Source organism: Furipterus horrens, unplaced genomic scaffold (assembly GCF_987537825.1).
Source record: "Furipterus horrens unplaced genomic scaffold, mFurHor1.1.pri manual_scaffold_4, whole genome shotgun sequence".
Lineage (NCBI taxonomy): Eukaryota > Metazoa > Chordata > Mammalia > Chiroptera > Furipteridae > Furipterus > Furipterus horrens.
Window position 1 is genome coordinate 30,892,275 of NW_028327174.1, and position 25,099 is coordinate 30,917,373.

The following is a 25,099-nucleotide window of genomic DNA, read 5'->3' on the forward strand; positions in this document are numbered from 1 at the left end:
GCCAGGTCCCCATTTGGGGGCGCTAGAGAGGCAACCACACATTGATGTTTCTCTCCCTCCCTTCCTTCCCCTCTCTAAACATAAATAAATAAATAAATTTTAAAAAATTGAGGGAATTGAGGCATGGAGAGGTAAGTACCTTGCCTAAGGTCATCGCATAGCTAGTAAATGGGGGAGCTGGGATTCATCTAGGTATTCTGATTCCAGAACCTGTACTCAGAACGGCCATTATTTCCTGCATCCTCCATTGTCTCTAGAGACATAATAAATGTAGCTTATTCTTTATAGAGTTAATCATTATAGGACTACAAGCGTAGTTCAGAGTTTCCCAGCATCAGCCCTATTGACATTTGACCTGGATACTTCTTTCATGTTGAAAACTGTTCTGCTCATTGTAAGATGCTTAGCAGCTTCCTGGCCTGTACCCAGTACCTACCAGTAGGATTTCCCAGTTGTGCTGTTCAAAAATATTACCAGGTATTTCCAAATGTCTCCTGGAAGATGAAATAATTCCCAGTTGAGAACCACTGATCTAAACTTATACGTTAAAATGTCACAGACAGATGTCTGGAAGAAAGAGTATGTGAATACCTAGCATTATATTTAGAAAAGTTTGGACCTCTTTCTATGCCACAGTGAGTTCAGAGACAAGATGGGAATTAGTGTATTCTGTGACCATAAGTATGTTTTATATCAAGACCTGAATGTTATCCCTTCTTTATAAGTATTCTTCTAGAAACACAAATTTATATAAAACTGTTATCTTCCAATTTTCCTTTTTCATTTATGAAATGCATAAAATCCCTGGCAAGGATTTTAAATATGACACCTTGTCTAGCAAAGCTTCAAATGTATTTCTAATAGCGTAGAGGTATGTTACTTCTTAATATAGTAGTACAGTCAGTGTTGCTATAACACAGCACATGTGTTCCTAAAAATCATCCCACTGTAAAAAAATCAGGCAGTGAAAAAAGCATGGGGTTTCTGTGGAAAATAGGTTTTAGGATCCTATCACTCAAAAAGTTCATTAGTCATGCATACAAATAAACATAGGAACCTAATAAAAGTGGTTGAAGTTTCACACGTGTTTAATGGGTAGGATATACAAAAATACTGCCTTGAAAATGACCTGCAGTTTGCTCATGGAAATGGACATTGGAAGAGTTTCAGCTTGTGAGTTACTGGGAAGTGTTAGAAGTAGAGTTACGTGAAATCAGACAGAAAGTTGTGACACTGTGTATGGATGAGTGTTTCATAAAATAGGCAATGAACTCAAGTAGCTGATAGATGTTTGAAGTTGTACGGATGTGCGACGTGTGTACTCCCTTGTGGCCGGAATTCTGTTGGGCAGTTTTCTGCATTCACTAGAGTTTTTCACAGACAAGATCGTGCATAAACAAGTAACGAAATTTATGTGATGTTCAAATTATATGAATCACGGTGGAACACACTACTGCTCCTGATGTAAATTTTGAGGCCCTTCAAAAAACAAAAAACAAAAACTTGTGGGCTACACAAAGGATGGCAAGTGTAGGATGAAATCATATGCTTTGTAAATAAGGCAGGAAACAAACCAGTTGAATTGAGGAAAGGTTGGGTGTCGCTCTCATCCCTGACATCCCCCGAAGGCATTCCTTTGTGCCAAGGACAGTGGTCATGACTTGATACTTAACAGCGGGCCAGTCACCTCCCACAGTGCCCGGTTGCTACACATCTTAAAGAATTAATGTATTAGATAAATGTATTAGGTATTAAAAAAATTCTATACATTAACAGATGCCTTTGTGGATTATTTTTTTCCAGAAAGGCTCATTTGGATTTCATGTACATTAATTTTGTTTATTGACTGTCAGTATTTATTTAACTCATTTTTAGTTTTTGTGAATGATTCAGAAATTTTGTTTATCCTTTACCAGTATTGTACTTAAAAATGCAACATATAAAAATGAAGTGTAAAGGCCATTATAATAAGAAGTAATAATTTTGAAATATATTTTAAATAAAATTTTAGATGTCTAAAAATGTATATAAAATACATTTGCCTAAGAGCTGTGAGGATGGACAGTCCTGTTATGTAGTGGAAAATTATCATGTTTATACAGTTAAGACTGGAATTGATACTTTGTTATGTCATAATTTTCATTTAGTTTAATTTTTGATGAAATGATTAGAAACCATTACTCTGTTTTTTTCAAGTTGGCAAGTATGTTGTGTTATAGGGGATGACAAATTTTTATTCTAATTGCCTGTATAATCTTACTCTTCTGAATTTGAATTTTATAGAAACCCAGTAATCTTGAATAACTGTAACTTAAAATGCATCATTGTTCAGATTTTGGGATTTACCATTTTAGAAAATATATTACATGTGTTTTTAAGTTAGTACCCAAGAGCCAGACTTTAGGAGTGTTGTGTGAGTCAGAACAAATGAATAAACATTTGTTTACTTTATGTTAGCAATTAGATTATCTTATTAAAAAATAAAAGACTTCCATTGTGTCCTTGTAGATTTCATATGAATTATGTTAATTCAATACCAGAACATTAATTAGTAAAATAAAAATGTAAATATATTCATATTTTATGTTGGTTTTAGTCACTGGTCTTTTAACTAAGATGGAATACTGTGATTTTCCTTTAGTTATACTTTAAGTTGTGATGATAAAAATGTTAATTGAAATAGTATCCACTTTTGGGGAAGACAATGTTTGAACTCCATTTTAATCATTCATTAATTAAATTTTTTCACTGTCCTACATCCTTGTCTAATGGGCACTCACATCTATTTAGTGTTCAGGATATCACTGTAGTCTCTTAGCTTGATAATTATTGCAGAGCCTCGTTGTTATAATTAGAGCATCTAGAATATTAGGAGTAGAGTCTACTGTATTCCAGGTAAAATGACGTAGCATAGGGCACTAATGCAACACATAAAAGGTTGATTGTTTTCTTTGTGCAGTATTGGTTTTTATAAAACGAATTTACATATTTCTGTTCTATCACTCAACCAGCTCTAGCTCTTTAATGCTCCTTCCCTAGGAGAAGCTTTAAGGGAAAAAGAAGAAGCTTTTCTCATTATTGAAGTGTCTAATCCCTTATCACAGGTTACTTTACGCTCCTTTTCCCATAGTGTTTTACACTATTTAAATGTCATAATTTACATACCTTAATATATTCATAATTATTCATCATGTTTGAGCATTTCAGTATTTCCCACTTAATCTCCAGAGGTTACACTTCTTTAGTTCTTCTGTTACCAATTTATTGCTTATTACATAAACTCATATCCCACATGAGAGCTTAGGTTCCACTATTTATTTTTAAATCAGCAGGTAAGCAAGTCACTTACATATGTTTTCCAAATAGATATATAAAACCAACCAAATCTTAACACCTATTCAGTATTTGTATAAAGACAAACCACCACAGGAAGCTGATGATTTAGTAGTCCTGTGTGCTTAGTAGGCCAGTGAACTAAAGAAATAATAGAAACACATTATATTCCATCAGTCATTCATACATTAGTCAATATGTATTTAGAAACTATATCTGTACTTCCTCTCCTATGTGGTTTTAGTTTTATTTAATGGCTAGAATTTCAAGTACTGAGTTACCAATAAAATATTAATGGAACTTAGGGTATGGAAAAGGAACTTAAGTATCTAAAGTTTGCCAGAAAGCTTGTGGCTTGTGGTTATATAGTTCCAGAAATCCAGAGCATATGTAATAATCTTTTAAGTTAAAAAGCAGTATTCAATATAACATCTTGAAAGTTTTCTCTGTAATGACAGTAAATTCTGTAAGGTCAGGCATACATATGATAGGTTGTTTTATAGATGATCCTCTGGAAAACTACTAATTTTCAAATGATATGTGTTATTTATTATTGTCAACATATATTGCATATTATTTTGGGCATCTAATATTTGGGATTAAATAGGTAATTTGGGATTTTTTTTCTACTCTCATTTTAAGAAGACAGTAGGAGACCTAACCTTATCACCCAACCTTGAGAGAATAGTATTTTTTACGCAAAGATCTTATTCTCCAAAAAAAGAAAAAGAAAAAGTCATCCTTTAATTAAAAGCAAAATATTTTTCATCAAACAACAAGTAGATTTATTTTTCTTTATTTCTATTGTTGGGCCCTGGCTGGTTTAGCTCAGTGGATTGAGCGTCGGCCTGCGAGCTAAGTGTCGCTGGTTCGATCTTCCAGTCAGGGTACATCAGAGAAGGAAAACTCTGACTCCAAAAAACCTCCGCTGCCTTGCGGCATACCTCTTCAGGGGAAAGGCTAAGGGAGTAAACCCTGACAGAAAATCCGGAGCCGGAGTCCCTAAGGCGGTTTGACGTTGTAGTCAACACCGGCAACTCCTGCGGCGCACCTGAAGCCAAGCTGTATTGACTCCGTCTTTCCCTTGGACCCTTCAGCTGCGAAGAGAGGGGGGGTCTGCTGCATGGGCAACAGCAGACCCTCCATATCACCCTGCCCAGGCTCTGTAGCTTCAGCGTCATCACAAGATGTCGATTCAACACGGGAGGAGACAGATACGATGTCACTCCCGAGTCGGACTGCACAGCCATTCTCGGCGGTGCAGATAGACTCTTGAGAAGCTACACCATCGTCTCTCGAGACGGACGGCTGCCGACGACGGATTTCTATTGTCATTTGTACATTATATTTAAGGTTTTGTTTTCGCCTTCAGATTCCATTTTTTATAGCACATTTTCAAGTGTCACAAAAATCAATCTCATTACATTATTTATATAACATTTATTTTGTAAAACTAAAACATCATAAATTATTGCTCAAGTGATACTGTCTTTTTTTTAATCCTCACCCAAGGATATGTTTATTGATCTGAAAGAGAAAAACACATGTTGATGTGAAAGAGAAACATCCATGTGTTGCTTCCTGTATGTACCCTGAATTGGGTTCAAACCTTCTGGTGTACAGGATGACGACCTAACCAACAGAGCCACCTGACCGGGTGGTACTGTCTATTTTTTAATGTGCTAGTGCCCATATAGTAGTACTGTTAATTTTTTATATATGTGAATTTGGCGTCAGGTGCTTAAATTGAAATACAAAATAATGGAGGTGGGTAGATACTCATACTTAACTCTGTGGCCCACCTATCAAATGTAAAATGCAGTGATTGTGGAGACATATCGACTTTACTTTGTTCATAAGACAGTGTGAAGAAAGAATTGAGGTTAGACTGGAGGGGTGAGCTTATCTGTATTGTAAAACTGTAAGTTGCATTTACATGTGTACACACAGTAGATAGTAGGAAAAATGTATTTCAATAGCTGGGGGTTTGAATTTCATTTCCTTTATTTACAAACTTTAATGTCAAAATAAAGAAGTGGCTATTTTGCTACCAGAATATTAGAAAAACTTCTGTGATAATAACAGTACGTACATAAATTTTCTTTTTTTTTCTCTTTCAGCCATAATGAAAGGAAAGTGACTTGTAAACATCCAGTCACAGGACAACCATCACAAGACAATTGTATTTTTGTAGTGAATGAACAGTAAGTAAAACATCCATGGAATGGCTCTGTGCAAAATGGAGGGAGCATTGAGATTGCGCTTACCCTTATTTAATGCGGTACAATTAAACAGCTTTTTTATCTGGATATTTGCAGTCAAGTATGATAACAGAACGACATCTGTTTACTCTGTGTGGTATAGAAGCATGACAAAATAATTTTTTCATGAGGAATGTAATTTCAGAAGATGTTTTTCCAGTAGTTCAAAAAGAGATAGTTCAAGAGCCCATGGTGTAGGTCAGAAACTAAACTTGTTCAGATTGTGAAACTAATTTGAGTTCAGTTTTCTCATCCTTAAATCGGAGATAGTGGTCATTACCCTTTCTCAGGATTTTTATAAGCATCAAATGAAATATGTGTGAAAATATTGTATACTGTAAATCTATTCGCAAATATTAGTTATTGATATCATTGTTATTGTTTTCAATAAGAGAATACTTGTAACTAAATTGTCAGATTTCCGGGTGGATGACCAAGTAGAATATCTGTAATAGTGATTATTAAAATAAACATGATATTAACTTATGTTGTAATTAGGAGAAGTGTTAGTAATATTTAAAGTAGTTGTAAATATTAAGTCCTGACTCTAGAGCTTATTTAAGCTCTACCTAGTATCCAACTTTTCAGAGAAAGTAGGACACCAACATTGTTAACTCTGGATAAGCTTTGTTGTGAAGCACTCTGCACGTACAGCAAGTTATAGCATTCTGACATATATTTTCAGGACTGTCCCAGCTATGACATCTGAAGAAAAGAAGGAACGACCTATAAGTATGATAAATGAAGCTTCTAACTATAACATGACTTCAGATTACGCCGTACATCCACTGAGCCCTGTAGGCAGAGTAAGTTATTTTGCTTACTGTTAATTACTGATAGCTGGTTTAATTGGTAGTCAGTATCTCACTATTACTCTTAATGGATTGTAGAATTATAGAATAATCACTTCATTTTTATTATTACATGAACCTAATTACACTTGAGGTAATTGACATAAGCACTGGCTTGGAATATAAAGTAATAAGATTACAGTTTAATCATTGAATGACTTGCATTTTTTAACATGGATAGACACAGAGATCCACACGGGGGATACTGGTTGTCTTAGAGGGCTGTGGCTAGGGGTTATTTGATTGCTGGTGCCCAGGGGTGAAAAGAAGTAGACTGGTCCTTATATATTTTTTTGTACCATTTTAGTTTTATATTTTGTTTAAGCATTAAAAGTAAATTAAGCCAAGTGTTGATGGTTTGATTCCCAGTCAGGGCACATGACTAGGTTGCACGTCAGGTCCCCAGTTGGGGGCGTGAGTGAGAGGCAACCACACAGTGATGTTTCTTTCCCTCTCTTTCTCCTTTCCCCTCTCTCTAAAAATAAATAAACAAACAAACAAATAATTTTTTTAAAAAGTAAATTAAGATTTATCAAAAAAATGTATTAAGCAAAACAAAACAAAATTCTAATGAAATAAGCCAGATTTCCAAAGATTCTTATTAAAAAATAAGAGATGACTTTATTATTTACTTTCATACAGAAATTAAAATTCAGGTTCTTAGTTTTTCTGTACCATTGTGCCAAAATAAATCTTTATGCTAAACATAGCACTATTTTAAAAGATTTTATTGCCTTAATGTATACTTTTAAGAATATAGTAAACACCATCAGTCTGGTATCATTCAAGTTCAGAGTTGTCCTTGACATTAAGCAGATCCTTCCAGTCTTGTTTTAACTTGATGTGTTATGTTTGTTTATATTTTATATCTGAGTATTCCTCTTGTGACTTGATACCAGCTTCCTTTAATTGAAACAACACTATTAAATGCAGATATAAAGCAAAAAGTTCTGCATTTTGATTTTTTCTTAAAGATTGATCAATAATTTTTACTCAAGGTTTATTTAATTTATACAGAAGGTAGGATAAAATACTGCCACACCTGGTGCCTTTTTAAAAATTGTGTATCCATATTTTAAGGAGAGATTCTAAAACTTGGTATCCTTTTGTAATATCCTAGGGGAAAAAGTCTTCGTGTAGAATTATTACACTTGAAAGAACTAAGCCAGCAAAAGCAGGATTGTAATAATTCATCTGAAAAGACTTAAGTCTTGTGAGTTTCAGAGGAATCTGGAAAGAGATTAAAATTGTGAAGATGAAAAATAAACTCCGATATCTAGTCAGTAACACCACATTGTGCTTTTTTCTATTTAGACTTCACGGGCTTCAAAAAAAGTTCATAATTTTGGAAAGAGATCAAATTCAATTAAAAGGAATCCTAATGCACCTGTGGTCAGACGAGGTTGGCTTTATAAACAGGTAATTTCTTCTTCCTACTTGATGGAGAAAAAGGACAGAATCAAAAAGCGATGTTTTTTGGCTGATGGTTCCTAAGACAGTTACGTATAATGAGATGGAAATCATCCAGATTTTTTCACTTCTTATTACCACTAAGAGTGTTAGGGGAACAATGAAGAATGAAAAAGTTATGCCTGTTAACTTAGAACAGAGACTGTGTGTGTTTGTTATAGGTATTTCTAGATTTGAATATATACTGTATGAAATGTTAGGATTAATATGCTAAAATTGTACAGGCAGAAAAAATTTTAAATTAAAAATTATACAGAAATATTGTTCATTTTTCTATTTATATAAAATCATATACTTTGGTGCTTTAATTTATAGAGACGTCTGATCATAATTTAAAATTTTTCTGATTTTTTTTCAGATGTTTGCTTCTATGTTCTTTGTTTTTGTTGTTATTTTTTTCTTTTTTCTTTTTCTTTCCTTCTCCTGCTTGCTCAAACATGGTTCACGCTCAGACACCCTGACAAGTTGAATTTATATTGTTCAATTATCTGGAAAACCTGATAACTAAGCTTTTGTGGAACTTTGTCACTAGTTTTATAATTAATTAGCAAGGACGCATGTACATAGGGCTTTGTGACATCTATTTTGACTGCTTGTAGGCTCTTGTTTTCTCTTTTTTAATTCTAGTGTGCAGCTGGGTTTCAGATAAGGGGCGGCCAGATATCTGAGTTGACGATATATTTGGCATTCAAGATCTTTATCTGTCTTTGTTCTGTCTCTCTGATTCTACGTTTATACAGATAACAGTGAACAAGTTAAAGTAATAGTTATTGGTGGCGCATATTTCTCCTGTCAAATATTGCTTATTGCTTTCAGATGACCTAATAATTATATTCAGTAAAATTCATAATGAATTTGATATGAAGCATTCATTAGACATTGTTCCCTCTGAAAGCTGGTGGCAGCCAAGCTAATGTATTGGAAGACAACCACCTTAAAATCATTTACTATATTTTAACCATCTGATATTTAAATGTACCCAAGCTAAAAGATTTTTTAAACTAGACTTTCTAATAAGACCACATTATGTGCAAATAGCTCACGGCAATCTTGGGCCTTATAGAAGTTATGGAACTCGTTATTTAAAATGATTCCTCTTCTTATATCTTGATCCCTTTATTAATTTAGTATTGCAGAAGTGTTACCAATTTCTCTATCATGAGTGTTTATGACTTACAGAGAATATTTGTTTGCAGTGCTGCTTAAACATCTAAACTTTTGAAAGTATTTATACTAAAGCAAGAGACGAATTAGAAAATTGAAAATAATACATACCATTTAAATATTTTGTTCTTTCTTTGGTATAGCTGTCAGTTTTCAGGATAAATCTTTTACTTCAAAAAGATGTTTACCTACATAATTTTTCTTAGTTCTAAAGTCATTATTAAATAATGGTCACAAGCAGAAATAAATTAAGAAGTATTGGCCAATGCACACCCAAGCTGGTCTCTCTTTTTTTTCTTTCTTTTAATTTTTTTGGTGTTCTTGTTTCATATTCTCTTGCCGCTTTGCCTTATTGCATGTGGGAAATGTGGAAGATAATTTTTATTAAAGTTGTAATTGCTGTTTTTATAAACTAAGTACCTTAGAAAGAACTGCCAAATAGGCACTCTTTTCTGCAGGACGAGCAACATGCAAACTGTATAGGTAAGAAGAAAAATGTTTATGAAATGTATTTGTACGCTAAGGTTCCTTTAGCACAGTCATTTTAAATCATATTACCTTTGGAATAATTTCAACTCACATGTTTTTTTTTCTTCTTCTCGTTGAAGATTAACATAATCTAGTTTACCAGAATGCACGTATTGCTTCATGGTTACATTATCCTCATGCCAGCAGATGTGTGTTTAGTAGAGTGAATTTCACATTGCTTAAAAATATCTTACCAATTCAGATTGCTTCATCAGTATTTCTTTTACATGAGAGTATTACCCTTCAGAGACCAGTGTACTTTGGAATATCTTAATATGATACAAGTCCTTAGAAAACTGCCCCAAAATTTGGTTGGCTTTTTAGTTACGTTTCTATTAGCATATATCAAGCACATCTCCTTTTTAAAACATATTTTAAATAAGTGGACCAGAAATGAGTTTTAGTTTTCTGAAATGAAAAGAACAATTACTTAATATGCTGATTCAATGCAGGACAGTACTGGCATGAAGCTATGGAAGAAACGCTGGTTCGTGCTCTCTGACCTTTGTCTTTTTTATTATAGAGGTGAGTTTACCATCAGTTGTCTTAGTGTGTTGTAAGTATGGAGCAGTTTTTTAAAGAAAAACATTTCAATTCTTTCTGTTATTTTATATCAATGAACAGTAGCAAGAAAGTCTTTTCTTCATTGTCATGCAATACTGAGTAATTGAGGTAGGATGGAAGACAATACACTGTAGTGCTTCAGACAGGTTAATCTGTAATCTGATGATTTGTTGTGTGTAAAGAGCATATGAATTTTCACTCTTCCCGGGTTATCCTTGACTACAGTCCCTGATAGATAAATAGCATTAGTTTGATGAAATTCTTTTTATGTGTCAGCTTTTTCAGATCTAGCTGTAGATTCACCAAACACCCAATTCTCCACTGCAAATGATTTTAGATTATCAAAGACTACTATGATGTATTGGCAGAAAAATAATAATAATTACAAAGAAATGTATTCGTTATGAACCCCAGCTGTCCCTTGCCTTTTTTAAACAATGACAGCTCCCTGAAACATGGAGAAAGTTGTGGAAAGGATACATACCAGGCTATCACTGTTGGTGGAGAGGAAGTATAGGTATTATCTTAGGTATGGAGTAACAATCTTTATTTATCCTGTTTGAATATCATAAACTCCTTTCTTTGATATTTTCTGGTTAGTAAGTTATTAATACAGCTTTAAGTCAGTCTCTGTTCGTGTCCCCTATGGGTCTGTTAGGTACCACAAAATTGGTATCTAACAGTGAAAGGAGTACATAGGCTATGCTTTCTGTAGAAATCTGTTTCAGCTATAATATAGAATCATGAATCTGGACAGCCACTTCTTCCCTACTTTAAAGTCTGATTGGAAACAGTCACTAAAGAATTAGATTGTCAACATGTAATTGGTAATTTATAACTTTTCTAGATAAATGTATGCCAAGATATAATAGGATCTTAGAACCTATTTAGCAGTTTTAAAATGTACTTTGTGATTATACCCCTCAAAAAGTGTGTTAAAATTCTGTGGTCATCCATCAAAGCAATAATAATGCATATTAACCTTCAGATTTTGAAATTACCAGACTTACAGTCATCATCTGCCCCACCACCACCACTACCACCATAGCTAACTGTGGTTGAGAAGCACTGCGGAGTCAGAATTCACCAAACCTATAAAATGCCATTTGGTCATAGAGATGATAGGCAGGTCGTGACTGTGGTATTAACTTTAGTTAAGTGCCAGGCTTGCTCTATAATTTTCCTTAAGTTTTGCCCACTCTTTCAGAAAAGTCAGAAGCTATAACTCAGGAATTATTCCCAAGCTTATAATTTGTACTTTCTTCTCTTTTTCAGTGTATTTATAGACTGTTTAGATCTTTAAATAAGAACAAGAATATTTTTGATTACTACTTCTCATGTAAAATTTCTTAATGTGCTACAAAAATAAAAAACAAACCAACACTGAATTCCTTGTAATTTGCTATTACTATTATTATTTATGGTAACATGCTCATTATCACTTTTATTAAAATAGAAAAAAACTTTTAACCTAATTTGAGAAAAGTAAGCTATGTTGAATATGAGATTCTTTATTATTGTTTATGTACATTTTCTATGCATTGTATTTAATAATTTTAATATGGTTCTCCAGAACCATATTATTAAAAAAAAAAAAAAAAAAAGTAAAAGAAAGAAAATGTAGAAGGGAAAGAAATACCATTTAACTCATTTCTGTTCTTCAGATGGTTGAAGTATATCGTACTATATACTTGTACTATTTCATCGACAGGAAATGTCAGGTTTTACATAACTATCAGATTTTAGTGAGGTGATCATAATAGGTTACATTTTTTTTAGTGTTTACTATATGCTGAGCACCGTAACACAGATGATCTATTTCATCATTCTCACAGCCATCTGATAAGGTGGGAAATCTTATGCCCATTTACACAAAAGGAAACTACGGGACAGCGAGGTCAATTTGGTTGCCGGAGGTCTCACCACTAGTACGTGTCAGAGCCAGACTTTGCACCCAGGCACTTCTCTTAACCACCAGTGTTCAGTGCCACCCAGATCTCTTCTCCTGTGTGCCTGATACATTGATCTCGTTGATTTTTATATATCTCTCAAAGCACCTAGTATACTAACCCATGGAGTGTGCCATCAGAGTTTTTTGATAGATCAGTTCGTGTTTTACAGATAGGAAAAATAAGGCAAAGAAAATAAGTTAGTTATACTTTTTACAATAGGTTGGTAACCCATACCAGATGGAAGTTCCTACTGCTCTTTGCAATATAGCTGGCAGATCTCGAACCAACTGAGATAAATCACATAGATTGCTCTATCCTGTAGTCGGTCTATCGACAAAGCTTACCATGGGACTTAATTCATTCACCAGATTTTTATTGAGCAGGGCCTGCTTTATTTCAGGTGCTGTCAAAACAGCAGTGAGAGAATTCTCATGAAGATTACATAGTAGAGAGGTCAGAGAGATAGTTAATAAGTAAAGAAACCCATTCTAGGTGCTTTTAGGATAGTATGGTCATATTGTGAAAGATGGGCCTGGGAGAAAGGTCTCTTTGGATTGATACTCTGAGCTGATATTTTAAGTAACAAGGTCTGAATTACAAGGAGGAGCTAGACTGAGCACAGTATTCCAGGCAGGAGGAGCAAGAGGGAAAGGCTCTCAGGTAGGAAAGTGAAATGTTGCGAAGGAGCAGAAAGAAACCAGTGTACGGAGCTGATGGGCAGGCAGTAGGGAAGGAGAGGGATGGGAGAAGTGGCGATCCCACTGATGTGGGACTTTATTGGAATTTGATTCTGCCAAAAGCCTGGAAGGAAACAATTGGATGTTTTTAAGCATTAGGAGTGATTCAGGTTGCTATTGGAGAATGGGTTATAATAAAGGGGAAGGAAGCAGAGGCTATTAGGAGCTATTGTGTAGAAATTATGATAGTCTAGACTACAGTGGTAAGTAGCAGTGGGCTCTTTTGATGTGTCAGATATCTTAATAGGTAAAAAGAATGTCATAGTGTTCAGTTATGTTGAGTGAGAGTTAGGCAGACCTGTACAAGGAACGGATTGGGAAAGAAGAGTGATCTAGACCAAGGATTTAGGATGAGTGAACATGGCATATTTGTAAAGTTACATCTAGGGCTTTTATTGCTGGAATGAAAGTTATGTCTGAAGACCTAGCCAGGGAGTAAAGGCTAAAAAGTAGATCAAGGCATAAAAGGAGCTTGTTTTCCATCGTAATGAGATTAAACTCTGCCTGAATGCAAGAAGAATAACAGGATTGAGTGTACATTTTAGCAAAATCACCCTAGCACTTAAACTAGAAGCCAAGAGACCAATTAATAAAGTGCTGACGTATTGTAGGTGAGGAACGAAAATCAGTAATAATATTTCAGTCTGTAAGTTTATATGTATTCCTTGTCTTGTTCTTAGACATCTTTAAAACCAAGTAGAAGTGGGGGACGTAAATGTCACTTGAATGTAGTAAAATGATGAGCGTCTTTGGTTCCTGTCTCAGGTAGTGTTCCCCAGGAAGCAAGCTTTGTGATGGCGATTAATGTGCCAGAGGCTTATGGGGGAGTGTCCTGGGGGCCAGGGACAGGAAGGAAGCTGCATGGGCAGGGGGAGCCGCTGGGGTGCTGTGCAGTCTAAAAAGGCCCGGCTGAGCCCCGCAGAGAGTTTGTTCACTCTGTAACCATGGTACACTACCTGCCCTTGGCTTGGTGGTATATGATACCTTCTGGGCGATAGAAGGTAAGACAGTTACTTAGGTTAGGCTTGAGAGGCAACCAACCAGGAGAACGCGCTGATTAGGATCGTACAAAGAATCTAGTGAAGAGCCCTTAGAATGGCCATTTGACAGTTTTTATATGCAGTTTCTTTAATTTTATATAACAATGGCAATATTCATTAAACACTTGATACAGGCAGAGTGCATTATTGTTATGTCTGTTATCTGATTGAACCCTCACAACAGTTCTTTGAGGTATGTCCTGTTCTCGGTTTGATGGTTGGTGAAACAGATACACAGCATCAGTAACTTACCTGAGACCCCACAGCTACTTAGTAGCTGGATGGGAAATAATCCGTGGTAACCCTGTGCCTCTGCATATTCTGAAATAACTTTAGGAAAGTCAGTTTTTCCAGTGATGTGACAAAGAAGAATATGTTATTTGGTAATTTTTTTTTTTACTACAGATGACTTCATGAGCTGTTTCTGATTAGATGCTTTATACAAACATAAAATTGGATTTAAATTAGAATGTGACTCATTCTTTTAAATTGTCATATCCGCTATAATTGATGAGTGCTTTGTATCTTCTTTTTTTTTACCTTTTAGACTAAATCTGCACTTCTGTTTATTCTTTCTTTTTGTGGACTACACCTGAATACTAGAAGCAAAATTGTGTTCCATTGTTCTGAGAAAAGCTATAGAAATAACATCTATCTAATGCAGCTTATTTCTTGGAAGTTCACCATATATTCTAGAAATGAGGGCAAAAATCCTGTGTTAAGTTTATGATAATTAGAAAAGCATGGCAAGCAGAGTAAAAAAAGTTATTTCTTACGGTTTTCCTTATTGATGAGCTCATTGGCCTAATGCATATCTTTATTAATTTATCTTATGGGTCTCTAACAAGGAGCTATATATTTCAGGTTTTATAAATATCTCTGCCCCCATGCAGAAAGTTAATAATGTGAATCTGTACTATGCCAAGATTAATGTTTAATCATTTTCCTAAGTTGATTTTATGTGCTTGTCTTATAGGCCTGTAACTTATTCCCGTAACTTCATTGTGTTTTAGAATGACTGGAAAAAGCAAACCTTCGGGGTTATACATTTTAAAAAGCATAGAATTTTTATAGATAGTTTACAATATATTATTTGCATATATATTTATTAAAATTTTTCTGAGCATCTACTAAGGGAATTTACATTCTATTGGGGGAAGAGAGAGAGATGATAAATAACTAAAACATACTGTGTGTCAGAGGTATTGAGGGTGGGTGTGGTAAAGTTCTAGACAGAAGCAAGGGCCATGGGATGGCTATGGAGGGAGGTGGTTTAAAATGGGTAAAGGAATGTCTTACTACTAAGTCATCTGAGCCAAGACTGAAGGATGTGAGCAAGGGAGCTGTGCATTTATCTGGGCTCAAACTTGTTGGGCATTTAAATCCTCATAGAAATGTGGGCAGATTAATTTTATAAAGTTATGTGTCATTGCTTATATGGCTAATATATTTTCAGTAAATCATATGTCAAAGGCTTTGTAAAATTCAGTATATATGCCAAACAAAGGTATGCTGTTTTTATGTATATATAAGAACCTTTTGATTTTGTCAAAATAAATTCTGGGAAGTTTTATTCTGCTCCATGAAGACATTTAAAATTATAGTTATATGTTCATTTACTTCTTAGATGAGAAAGAAGAGGGTATCTTGGGAAGCATACTATTACCTAGTTTTCAGATAGCTCTGCTTACCTCTGAGGATCACATTAATCGCAAATATGCTTTTAAGGTAAGGAAATAGTCATATACTCTTTAATTCTGTGCTTGAATCTTCCATTGATTAGAAAATGGATATTGAGCCATACATTACAAAAAGTTACTTCAGTTACAGTCATTTTTATATTTAAAATTTATTAATAGTCTTATGGTTGATTTGGAGAGTGTTCCTTTAATTAGGAAGGACCTGTTCAAATAGTTGGGGGCCAAGTGTCTTTATTTATGCTTTCAAATGGTTCTAGACAAAGCAAATATGATAAAATGCTAATAATTCACAAATATAGTTGTAGGTGTCCTGGTGATAATTTTACCAATTTTTAAAGGTTACTGTATGTTTGAATTTTTTCTAACAAACTTGGGGGAGAGAATACTATAAGAAACAATAACTTTTTAAACATAATGTATGTACAGTTATGATCTTATAGAATATTTGCAGAGATTTTTAGGCTAAGTACATCGTGAATATCAGGTACTTTTGAGAGAATATTGAAGTTGTGATGTAAAATTGATTGTTAGATCACGTAGACCTGAATACCACCATAGCCCCACCCCCTTGACTGACACCACTCACCCATCCCTGTGATTCACTGGTTTGGGGAATGCCCTTAAGTGAGAGGCCACTGTAATGCTCAGTTGGCTACTTTTTGTTTTCAAAAACCATGCTGCATTCTTTGCTTTACATTTTGGCTGAAATACGTTTTAGCAGTCACCTCTTTTTTTAAGTCGGTTTTAAATTAACTCTAACGGGTTTAATGTAAACTTTTCTTTTAAAGGGGAAGGGGGGAAATAAGGGTAACATGCTGTTATTTAACAATGAAAAGGTTTATACCGCTATAAAATTGGTTTAATTTTTAAAACACATCTACCTTTTTTATTTTTTATTTATTTATTTTTTTAACAGTTTGCTTTCAATTTTATTTTGTATTCATTTCAGGTACACAGCTTAGTGGTTATATAGCCACACATATGACATAGTGCTCCCTGCGATATCTCCAGCACCCAACTGGCTGCATACCTAGTTATTACAAAATTATTGACTATATTCCTTATGCTTTTCTTTACAGCCCCATGACTATTTTGTAACTTTGCATTTACTTTTAAAGAACACTTGGGCTGGGTGATTGAAAACTTTTGCTAAGTTACAGTATAGAAAAAAAAGCAGGAAAGGTATCAGGGTGGCAGAGATGATGGATGGTCTCAATGATAAGACAAAATTTGAACAAAGACCTGTGGATGAGAGGGGAATAGCTTCAATAAATTTCATTAATAGTGTTACTGGAGAAAAATAAATTTTTTTTTTAAGATTTTAAATTTAGTTTTTGAGAGAGGGGCAGGGAGAGAGAAAGAGGGAGAGAAACATTGATGATGTGCCTGAAACCCAAGCATGTGCCCTGACTGGGAATTGAACCATCGACCTTTTGGTTCCCAGACCGATGCTCAGTCCACTGAGCCACAGCAGCCAGGGCGAGAAACAATTATTTTAATAACAAAGCTTAATGATGATAACTTAAAACAATATCTTTATAAAGTACTATACATAGTAATACTAACACTGTTATTTGGCCGTGGGTTTAAAATTTTTAGCTTATTAATTTAGCAAATGTTTGTTGAACTTGTACCATTCATAGGACATTTTGTTGTGTTTCTGGACTCTTGAAAAAACACTTGATTGTTGAAATAACAATAAAATGGACTGTTAAGTGTATTTTCTCTGTAATTATTTGACTTAATTTAAATTTTATCTATAACAAGGATAGTAATTTCTGTTTCAAATTCTCTTTTGCAATACTGTTTCCTCTGAATTTATGAGCCACTTTTACTACTAAATCGGTTGACATTGATGCTACTGCTTATCACCATGGTAAGTAGAAACTTCATAGGCAATTGTTGAACACAATTGTGCACTGTAAAGCTAGGTATGGAACTTTGCCATCATCTCGTAAATTCCCGTATGACAGATTGCGAGCATGATGTCTGAGTCATGGCTACAACTTGGTCTCCTTAGTACTAGCCAGTGTTCCTTCCATCGATCACACATATGGGCAGTGGTCTTTATTTGTTTCTCCAAAACTCCACTCAAGACAGTCCAGTGACACTTTATGGTGGTTTTAATTATTTTAACAACATGTAGCATTTGAGCTTTTTCTTTTGAGTTATTTCTATAGATAGTTTTATCTTTTACAATAGTCAAATGAGACTTGTTGGTTATATAGTTATAGTTATTTTGATCACTGTGTTTATTGAATTTATTTATATTCTGATTCTGAAAAATTTTTTGAAGAAGTTAATTTGACGTTGTTGATACGAAGACAGTAAAGATAATGGAGTAAACTGTGTGGCTCCAGATTTATTCCTCTCATCTTTTTATATTTAGGAAATGAACTACATACTCAGTATGCTTCCCTTTACCTATCTTTTATGCTTGCACATCGGTGTCTCTAAGGATTAAACAAATGCTTTAATAGCAGCACATTTTGAGGACTAAAGGGATGACTTAACAAGGGAGAAATAGTATGACTTGTACATTTTGATAACTTTTGTTGCCGGTTGCTCTGGGACATTTTTTAATAAAGTGGTGTGAATTATAGAAATAGAAATTACTAGGGATCTGAAGGTGGAATAGGCACGACTAAGTGCTTCATTTCTTACCTTCTTTCTTTTCCATTCATTTATTTTTTATTGTAAAAGAAAAATTATAAAGTTAGAAAAAAGTATTTATGTTTTTCAAGATTGAATTATGTTTTCCTCGAGTCATTTAGTTCGATATCTGTAGATAAGACCAGTCCGCTCTTTTGAAATTTGACAGTAATGGTTTGTGCACAGAGCCACTGAACTTCCTTTTCCTTTTTCAGGTCCCATATTCCTGTTTAAAGTGATCGTATCATTTTCAATCAGGCAGCCCATCCAAACATGCGGACCTATTATTTCTGCACTGATACAATAAAGGAGATGGAGTTGTGGATGAAAGCCATGTTAGATGCTGCCCTGGTACAGACAGAACCTGTGAAAAGGTAAAGGCTGGTAGGGAAAATGATGGTGATTTCCACTTACATTTTATACCATGCCTTGTAAGTATGTCATTATCATATAATGCATATCATCCTAGTGGTCATGGTCTGAAATCCTTTCCTTCTCAGAAAATGATGATTATTTCATGTTCTATATGAAATTGATACATACACCTTTAGTTAGTTTGAGATACCACCTGCATTTTTACTCCACCGTTCCTCTCTGCTCATTTCCACCTATCAGTGTACTGAGGTGAATCCAGAATTCTAACATTGAAACTGAATGTTCTTTCTTCTTACAGAATTACCTTTAATTTCCGGTAAGTACAGTTTTAATTGTTATCTTAAAACTTCACAAGGTAGTGTTTTTTAAGGTCCTCTTAGAAGAGAATTTATATTCATGAAGTTAATTTCTTTGTGTTTTTTAAATTACATTTTATGTTTTTGAAGTTTACAAAATTGAAATAAAATTTTGTGTTGAGTTCTTGTTGTTTTGTTTTCCCTGGCATTTCCTAGTTAATTCTGATTGTTTTATGATGAGTGTCTCCAGAAAATAGTTCAGCAAGCATGTAGATTATGTCTAAATATATCTACTTCTGCATGAATTCTACCTTCTTTCTTTTGAAATTTCATTACTTAGGTCCTTTGATAATATAAATATGTACTGTTAAAATATTATAGATCTGTGATTATTTTTCCCTTCTTGAACTTGGACCATTTTAATATTAAACTATATTATATTAAGAACTAGTGAGAAGAAATCTGTTTCTAAAAATACGTAAATATCAGCTGAATAATGTGCTTTAAATAGTCCTATACTTTGAAGAAAGATATATGATAAAGTTTTTTTGTTTTGTTTTTTCCAGTCAGTGATAATTGCGCACATCTTACAAGGAAAATGCTAACTTATACTTTTGGGTTTATTTTTTTCCTTAGGAAAAAAGGGAATTGTTAGTGTAAATCTTTAGTCCTTTTTTTAGTGTGCATATAGTCTTATGACTTATTGGTTAAAAGATTTAAGTTGATGCTATATATTTGTTCTTCAAAATATCAAGTCCAAAGCAACTTAACCAATCCCTAATAATTGAACCATGGGGAAGGTATGGAGAAAAAAGAAAGGAAGGTCAGAATTGAACTGTAGGATACATATTTTTAAGAAAAACCACCTCAATCATATGCATATTTTAGGCTGAGAGCTAATAAAAGGAATTTTATAATGACCTGAGTGGACATAACAATGAGATAGTTAGCCCTGATTACTACGGAAAATAATGTAGATGAAAAGAATTAATTGAAGATTTTAATGTAATTTTAACTTCAAAGTAAAATTGTTAGGGAATTATTTAGAATACAGAAATCAAATAATAATTAAAATATTTAATTTCCAGATAATTTCAGCATTTTATATTGTGCTTATCTCAGAATTTTAACTAACTTTTCTTTTCTGGTACTTTCCACTCTAAAAACTAAAAATCACTCATAGTTTAGGTAAGTGAAGATTACAGTCAATGTTTTACTTAGGTTTCTGACACCTTACTAGTTGATTGTGTGCCCATCACAGTTTTTAGCCAGTTATGTTGATGTAATTCGCTTGGTCAGCCAGGAATTACTGAGTACCACCACCACCTGTGTGCCTAGCCGGCTGTCAGTCACCGTTGTCATGTAGAAATTACATCTTATTCTACTTCTCTTGCCCTACCTGGTAATATTGGTTATTATAATTGAAGGTGCCTAATTGTTGTCATATGTCATTTCATTAGTTTTGGGAGATTTTCTTGGCTTGGTTTTAAGGTAATGGGCTTTCCTATATGGCCAGAGTACTTAAAAATATTTATTAGAGCATGTCACCTAGAGATAAAACATTGAGTTTTTAACTGGGTAGTTCGTTTCTTTTAAATTCTCATAAAGTGTTTGACCTGTGAACTACAGTAACATGGACCCCTAATATGCAGATCATTGATGGCTTATATGAAACAATCCAGGCATAATACACATTCTCTGAATAATTTCCATCTTTGGGTCTATTATTTTCATTTTCTACATTTCCATGTATCTTCTTCAATAACTTAAATGCCACTTTTTTAAAAGTACATCACCAGTTTCACATTATTTGTGTTATCCTAGCATACATTTTTGGAAAAAAATAAAGAGACAAGGGCAGTGCAGTTCTGGTTTAAAATCTAGCTTTAGAAGCAGCCAGGTTTTAAAAAATCTTTTCAGATATTTGATATTCAGTGTTAAAAATCCCCTCCCCACCTCCAAATTTAGCAAGGAGGGGATGTGCTTTTGTGTAAGGCAGAGCTGTGTAACTATTGTCTTTCAAGGGAAAGTAGCTCCATTGCATATCTTAGTAAACCATCTCAATATCTAATACTGCTTTCAATCTAGATGCTGTGAGTTTTATCTAACCTAAATATATGGGTAGTCCATAACTTTGCTCTAAGAAAAATAATCTTGTTCCATTTTTGGGTCACTGATCCTATTCCAGATTGCCCCTCTGTAGCTGTATATTATGGATTTTTTCCTACACATCTCTGAAATTGGCAGCAGTGACACACTTAAGACTCAATATGAGCGTTTTTATGTATTGAAATGTGGCCAGTTCCTGAGAGGCTTCCCATTGTGGCTTGATCTTGGCAATTTCATGTAGGTTCAGACACTCAGCTTGGTCTTTTCAGAGCCTAGAAGTGATTGATCTCAGGGCAGCTGATTCTCATCAAAAAGACCTAGATATAGCAACTGGAATGGAGAGCGGTAAAACTGTCCAGTGGTCCAGACACACACTGTAAGCAGCACCTTCTTCTAGTGAGAGATGGGCATGGGATGCCAGAGTCTAATCCACAATTGCTTGATGAGATGGAGTGATCATGGTAATCAAGTCTGTGGCAGCCCCCTGTTCCTCATAACATCCTGTAACCTTGGTGCTGCAGGGTCCCCATCTACCAAAGAGGAGATTGAGGCCCAGTAAATTTCTGCGTCTTGCCCAAAGATGGACAGACACAGCTCATGAGAGGTAGAGCTGGGAGCTGAATATGTGCAATCCGACTCCAAGACCTATTAACCGAAACTCAGGTCCTCTTTCATACAAGCAGAGTTGGTTCGTCATGTGGTTCACATCTTTGGTAGCACCAGGCTGTTATTTCCTGGTATAGTCATTCCCACAAACCAGACAGACTCATGTTTGTCTCATGATGAGTTAACCCTCCTGGCTGGAAGCCCTTTGGTTTATTTCAAGTGACTAGATGCTGTGGTCCTTTGAGTGTGGTATTTGTGGTTTCACTACGAAAGGGCAATCTTATTTGCTTTATTTCCAGATTTTTAATGGTGGGGACACTTATCACTTCACTTTTTACCCTCCAGTGCTTTGTACACTGTATGCTTTGTTTCATACCAGAACCTTGGGGATTTGTGCAGGCTTATCCTCAGTGACCTTTCAGTTTTTTTCCTAAGTAAAAGGTAATTTTATATTTTTCCTAGATTGAATCCCAGAAATAATATGTCCATTATTTCATCTGATTCATTATTGGGTTTTTTTTTTTTTTTCTGATTTCAGAATGGACAAGATTACATCTGAAAATGCACCAGCTAAAGAAATCAATAACTTTCCCAACCACAGAGTGCTCATTAAACCAGAGGTCCAAAATAACCAGAAGAACAAGGAAATAAGCAGAAATGAAGAAAAAAAGGCATTAGAAGCTGAAAAATACGGATTTCAGAAGGATGGTCAAGATAGACCTTTAACAAAAATTAATAGTGTAAAGTTGAATTCTCTGCCATCCGAATATGATGGGTCCACGTGCCCAGCTCCGGCTGGACACTACAGGCCAGTCAATGTGAGTTCGGAGAACAAAACAGTCAATGTGAGCCTGGCAGACCTTAAAGGTGGAAATCACCCAAATACAGGGTTCTCACACACAGAGGCGGACCGAGTCATACAGAGAACCAATTCGATGCAACAGCTGGAACACTGGATTAAGATCCAGAAGGGGAGGGGTCATGAAGAAGAAGCCAGGGGGTAAGTATCTTCTTACGTGTTATGCACCTAGGTGTCTTTCAAGCTGTGTTGGTAGAGATTGGTTTCTAAGATGCCAATTAAAAGTATTCATTTACATTGTGATTTAGATATTACAGTTTCATTACTCTTTTTTATTGTAGTCTAATATAAGTGTTTTCTCCCTGCCTCCCATTGTTGTCACCCAACTGTACTAATCATGATGAGGGCTTATTCTCCCTTGGCTCAGCCCAAGAGAAGGCTTAGGATGTGGGTAGAGGTTATGTTTGTTTGGGAAGAAGATGGGACCAAGACCTATCCCTCCTTTTCCTTTCCCTCCCTCCTTCTCCCCTCCTCCCCACTGCCCTGGTCTGACAGTCTTCTGTTAGTATCTTGTACAGCTTAATGCAAAGATCTCCTGAAACAAGTACTGGACACAGGACAGCTTATGCTCTCTAGTTCTCCATCTCCTTCCCTTCTTAACTCATAATACACATGACTAAGTATTATATTTATTCATCTGAGCATTTATTCATTCCTGCTCACACTTGTTCTTTCATATATTTCTTGCTAAGTACTATGTACTAGTCATGGGGCCAGAAAGTAAATAATGAAGAGAGAGAGTCCAGATCTCTCACAGAGACTCTGTCTAGCAGAGGAGAAAGTGAAATAAATAAGTACTGTACACTGTGACGGTGGAGGAAGAACAGGGTGCTACAAGAACACGTTTCAGGGACCACCAGCACAACCTACGGGTTCACGAAAACCTTCCCGAAGGAAAAGGATGCAGTCGACATATAAAGAATGGTATGCTTGTGTTAGTTTAGATGGGCAGGACCCCAGATTAGATAGAGAGCAGGGAAAGGACATCCAGTGTGGCTTAGGTGCCACTGCTGTGGTGTCGGATGAGGAACAAGGCTGGAGAGAGAAGCTGAAGTAGGTGCATTCAGATCTGTGTTTCAGAAAGATGAGTCTGGCTGCAGAACCTGGGGAGTGAATTGGAGGAAGTTCAAAAGCTATTGGCATAAGTGAAATGAGGGTAAGGAGGTGTACTCAAGGTATAACTGACAAGTCTAGTTGATGCTCTAATGTGCGCAATTGCAAACTGTTCTTATTCAGGTCTAGTTTGAGTGACTGGGTGAAATCAAGAAGGACGCCCTACTCTTGGGCCTGATCATCAAGGGTTGTCTGGTGCCTTTTACTGCATAGAAGAGATTTGGGTAGAGAGAAGGTAATGAATGATTTGGACAGGTTAAATTAGAGGTGCCAGTGGTCTGTATCTCCAGAGAGAGACCTGGACTTGAATAAGGTTGCAGCATCCTGATTATATCAAAAGTACTGAAAGGTAAGGATGAGAGTAGATACTTCATTCAGCAGGAGGCTGGATAAAATAAAAGTTCTAAGGGAAAACCTGAAAGAATATTTACATTTAAGGGAACAAAAAGGAGTAGGGGGCGGTCTGCAAAGGAGATGAAAATGAAGGCCAGAGGAAATGGAGGAAAAGAGGTGCCTATGGGATGAGCAAGTGTTCTGTCATTAGTCAGGAATATGACGATGCAACAATGTAAAAATACTCTAATGTACTAATGTACGTACATAAACGTTAACTGAAGAGTTATTGGAACTCTTAACCCTCCATAATAGAAAACCAGAACACAGTGGCATAAATGTTTTTGATTAAATGAAAATTACCTTATTTTAATAGTGAACCTCCTGAGGTCTAGGAGAGTGGAAGCAGTTTGCTCGGTTGTCCTGGCTGACGTGTGCAGTTGCCGGCCGAGGTCGGTCAGTAGTGCGGCTCAGAAGCCCGGGTGCATTTGGCTTCATCTTTTGTGATCTCAACCAAGGCTGCAGAAACACTCTCCTGTGAAGTTTTGTTCACTTCCATACTCTTGTTTCCCACCCGCCGTGTTTACTTTTCTAGTTTTCCCAAGGGAGAAATGTGAGAAGTATTTCCTATTTCAAAAATAAAATTTGATTAGGCAGAAAAGAAGCCAGAGGTAGCTCTGGGGGAAAAAAAAAGAGAGAAAGAAAGGGTGTTTGGAAATACTTATTAAGGTTATAATCATTTTCAGGAAAAAGGTGATAAAAATCCCAGCAAGAAGACTTGCAGAATCTGTACCCAGCATTAAATCTCACTTCTAGAAGTTCGTTTTAAAATTGTTGAGCATAAAGATTAGTTTCCAAGCACTTTTAGGTCCCTTGATGAGTATTAACTGACATACATAAAGGCTTTTTGTGACTTTTTTTCTTTGAAGGCTGACCTGCAGCATCTGAAGGCTGGTCTTAGGTTATTTTGAGCTAAGGTTTTCTCTGCATTGCTCTTCCAACTTTGGGTTCACTGGCCGGTGTCCAGTTTGGCTCATTGAGATATGTGATCTACATTATTATATAAACCTCAAACTGAAAAAAAAAATAGTTGTGATGTTTTATAATGAAATAATTTTTATTGGTGAAAAGAAGTCTAATGGCAATTCATGGTATA

The 25,099-nt window shown here is 35.3% G+C and overlaps 1 protein-coding gene across 1 annotated transcript in view; it reads left to right on the forward strand.

Annotated features, from left to right (window-relative positions):
* The window catches only part of PLEKHA5 (pleckstrin homology domain containing A5), a 203,067-nt gene that overhangs the window by 119,518 nt on the left and 58,450 nt on the right, over positions 1 to 25,099 (forward strand). The window contains exons 4-10 of the mRNA XM_090272891.1: positions 5,454 to 5,537; positions 6,280 to 6,400; positions 7,760 to 7,864; positions 10,060 to 10,132; positions 15,528 to 15,628; positions 18,511 to 18,626; positions 22,177 to 22,638. Of these exons, the coding sequence (XP_090129017.1) occupies positions 5,454 to 5,537; positions 6,280 to 6,400; positions 7,760 to 7,864; positions 10,060 to 10,132; positions 15,528 to 15,628; positions 18,511 to 18,626; positions 22,177 to 22,638 (1,062 nt within the window). The remainder of the gene's footprint in view (positions 1 to 5,453; positions 5,538 to 6,279; positions 6,401 to 7,759; positions 7,865 to 10,059; positions 10,133 to 15,527; positions 15,629 to 18,510; positions 18,627 to 22,176; positions 22,639 to 25,099) is intronic.